General features: G+C 33.9%; 1 protein-coding gene across 1 annotated transcript in view; it reads right to left on the reverse strand.

Annotated features, from left to right (window-relative positions):
* Positions 1-221: 221 nt before the first annotated feature.
* Positions 222-3,485, reverse strand: part of LOC118747132 (neuropeptides capa receptor-like) — a 43,588-nt gene continuing 40,324 nt past the window's right edge. Inside the window, exon 7 of the mRNA XM_036481120.1 lies at positions 222-370. Coding sequence (XP_036337013.1) covers positions 222-370 — 149 coding nt within the window. The remainder of the gene's footprint in view (positions 371-3,485) is intronic.

A 3,485-nucleotide genomic window follows, 5' to 3' on the forward strand; every position in this document is an offset into this window, starting at 1 on the left:
TTTGAGTTGGGTAATGGCAAACTTATATCTATTTGTATGAAAATAAATCCAGTCTAATGGACCTATTACTATGTACATCTGTACATATGTATTTGCACATTTACATGTAAGTACACCAAAGTATATAAATTTTTATACTTAAATGAATATGCCACATTATTCGCTCTGCTTTAAGTTTGCAGTTAGTCTACATACAATCATTTGCCTCAGCAAAAATGTACTTACCACGACACATAGTAGGTGAAGCCGGCAATAGAGAACATCCATTCGTTTATCTCTTGGAAATTGTTGTTTTCCTTGGCATAGAGGAACCAAAGACGCTGCATATGAAATGGCAGCCAACATATGAAAAATGTTACGACAACAGCGGCTGCAAGAAGCGATAAAAAAGAGAATAAAAATAAGTAGTTCAAAGTAACAACAATAGTAAGGTACATACATACAAGAAAAACTGGATTACGCAATTGCCATATGTAACCTACCATCACCGTAAGAACGATTCTACGAGTATGCGAGCTTATTAAGCAACCAGTCACAGCTATAAACTCCGAAGCAAAACTTGAGGTAATGGGAAAACTTCAACTTTTTTTGAAAAGAAGTAAGAACGCTTTTTAATTGCACTCGTAGCGAAACGCATTTTTATTGGTTCAGAGGTAGGGGCAAAAATATAGCGGGATTTTTATAGAGAATTGATAGCGCAGGCCTCCGATATTTAATATATGTACATATTTTAACCATTATAAGCCTATTCATATATTGCTGACTACACTCGAGGCAACCGTTGAAGCAGCCAGGCATATTGTTTCGACCGTTGCCCCGTGTGTAATGTCTGTGAAGTTGGCATACGGTATGACGAAAAAATACAAAAAAAGGCTACTCCGAGTAGATTTTCAAAAATTCTAGAGTTCTTTAAAAGGAAAAAAAAGGTCTACAGATTTTGCAAAAAAAAAACATCAAAAATTTTGTATGCCAGATTCATGTAGCAAACGACATGTGGCAAAAAGTAAAAAAAAAAATTAAATTTCTGAGTAGCTTTTAATAGTTCTAGAGTTCTGAAAAAAGTTCTGCAAAATTACGCCGAAAAAACTTGTTTTTTTAATGTCGAAAATGTCAAACTAACAAGGAATTTTTAAGCAAAAAATAAAACCCACTTCAATTCCCATTTACAAATTTAAGATTATCGTTTATTTCTTTATGATCCAGTGATCCGATAGAAATTGGTTAACGTGGCCCAAAGTTATGCGGTAATATATAAAAAACATATATTTTCCGACGAATTGATAACCTTCTCTTTTTATGAAGTGGGCTAAAAAAAACTGTTCTGAGTTGCTTTTCAATAGCTCTAGAGTTCCTGAGAAGGAAAAAGAAAGTCCTGCAATATTATTATGGATATTCCTATGGAGGAGAAACTCGGCCAAACTCTACTAGCGCCAATCTATTATTGTTCCTATGGGGTCAATAAATCGTACGGCGTGCAGCACATATATGTACATAGTTTCATTTTGTGTACTTAATTAAATTGTATAAGCTTAATGTAGTTGAGTTTATTTTAGGCAAGCTAATATAAAAATTATTCAGTGAAATAAATATTTAACAAGTATCTAAGGTTGACGGCTGAGTGCTTGCTAGAAGCGATGCTATGCTACAAAATACAGGCGTAGCAACAAAATGAAATATAAAATTTTTCTGTACTTTTTTTGTAGCATTACACTGTCAACCTTAGCAAGGAGATAACAGATAGGTATAGCATACACACTCACACACTTTAATCAAAAAATGTCTCATGTGGCTGGAAGCTAAGTTGTAAATTAGTCAACGGAATTTTGCTGCAGTGAACCAGGAAGAGATTTAGAAAGAGCGCTGCCTTTTCGGAATTAAAAGGGAAAGGCAAAAGGATTAGAGCCAAAGTTTCTAAATATTTTCCTACACGGAATTTCCTTAGGTAAAACTAACTACATAAATAACTTTTGTACTTGCTATTTAGTGTTGTAAAAATACTAACGCACTTGGTATTTAGTAACATAGTAAATAGTTAAGTACTTTGGTATTTACTACAAAATATAGATGTACCAAAATACTTTTTTACTTAGTACTTATAATTTGCCCACCACTGTGTCAAACTATGTGAGTGTAGAACATAGAGGTTATACTCCAGGTGGTACTCCCACGAGTGGAAATTGACAGAATTCTGAAGGGTTACTATTACACAAATCTACAGCGTTTACGCGAGTAAGCACTTCCTGAACTAGATGGAATTGAGTGTACCTCTTCACTATTCTTCAGAATCGAAGCCCGACCATCCACAAGCCAGAGGAATGAGTAAATAAGCATTCAAGGTCCAACGACCTTTCAGTAATTTGCTCGCCTTGCTACATATTGACTACTTAAATTAGTCACCTGTTGAATATACTCTGTATAGAGTTATATATACATTATATACGTGTCATCGTTCAGTAACGATTTGAAAAGTTCGACACTTACTGCCGGCTTCACGAAATATTTAATTCAAATATAAGAAATCATTTTTCACTTAAATCAAAATTTAAAAGTTTTTATTTGTATTTTAAACTGGAATCAAGCGGATCTTGCATACATACTTCTCTACTCTAAGCCGAAGCAATTTTCTGATATGTACAGGCCACCTGCCATTCTGACTTTTAATGGGTGACTACAGATTTCGTACAATGTTTGCTCGTTTATTGGGCTCAGTTGCAATTCGCTTCTTCGTAATTAGCACATTTTATCGTTTGTTTTTTGCCTGTTTTACGACCCGCCATTTAAGGTTATTTTGTGCAAAAGTAGTTATGTAAATTTCGTAATCGCTGTAATGTAGTATTTTCACTTAGTGGCACACTTGCGTATGAAAGTGCGCTTAAGTGAACTAAGAAAAGTTTTGCATAGTTGTTGAGGGTTAACGGAAATAATTGCACTTGTGCGTATGCATGTTTTGTTTTTATGAGTTTGTTTCTTAATTTATAACTTTCAAAGTTTGTTAAAGCTGTTACAATGGATGCTTTGCAGGCTCCTAAGAGCGAGGGTAGTATTATTAAAAAAAAATATTAAATAACTTAACTCAAGTTTCTCTGCTGAAACCTTTGACTTGTAAAAATAGTAAAGCCCGAACCGGAGTCAAGCCCGGACCGGATTATATGGGGCATTCGATACCTAAATGGACGGGGTTCACACTTCATGTGTTTGATTTGTTTTAAATTTTAAATATGAAATTGATTATTACGTTTTTAAAAACCGTACAGCACAAAAACAAAAACAAATCGATTTAATAGTTTTCCAAATATCTCGGGAACGGCGCGAGAAAAAATGAAAAAAAGCACACATACACACATCGAAATTCTCTATGAAAAGAAATATTACATACTAAAATTTTGATAAAAAAAAATTAGTTTTTGAAAATATGCCATCTCAAAAAAAAAATATTGAAAACAAGTAAGAAAGGCTAAGTTCGGGCGGAGCCGAACATTAAATAC

The sequence above is a fragment of the Rhagoletis pomonella genome, unplaced genomic scaffold, assembly GCF_013731165.1.
Source record: "Rhagoletis pomonella isolate Grant_MI unplaced genomic scaffold, Rhpom_1.0 Rhpom_scaffold_00011, whole genome shotgun sequence".
NCBI classification, from domain to species: Eukaryota; Metazoa; Arthropoda; class Insecta; order Diptera; family Tephritidae; genus Rhagoletis; species Rhagoletis pomonella.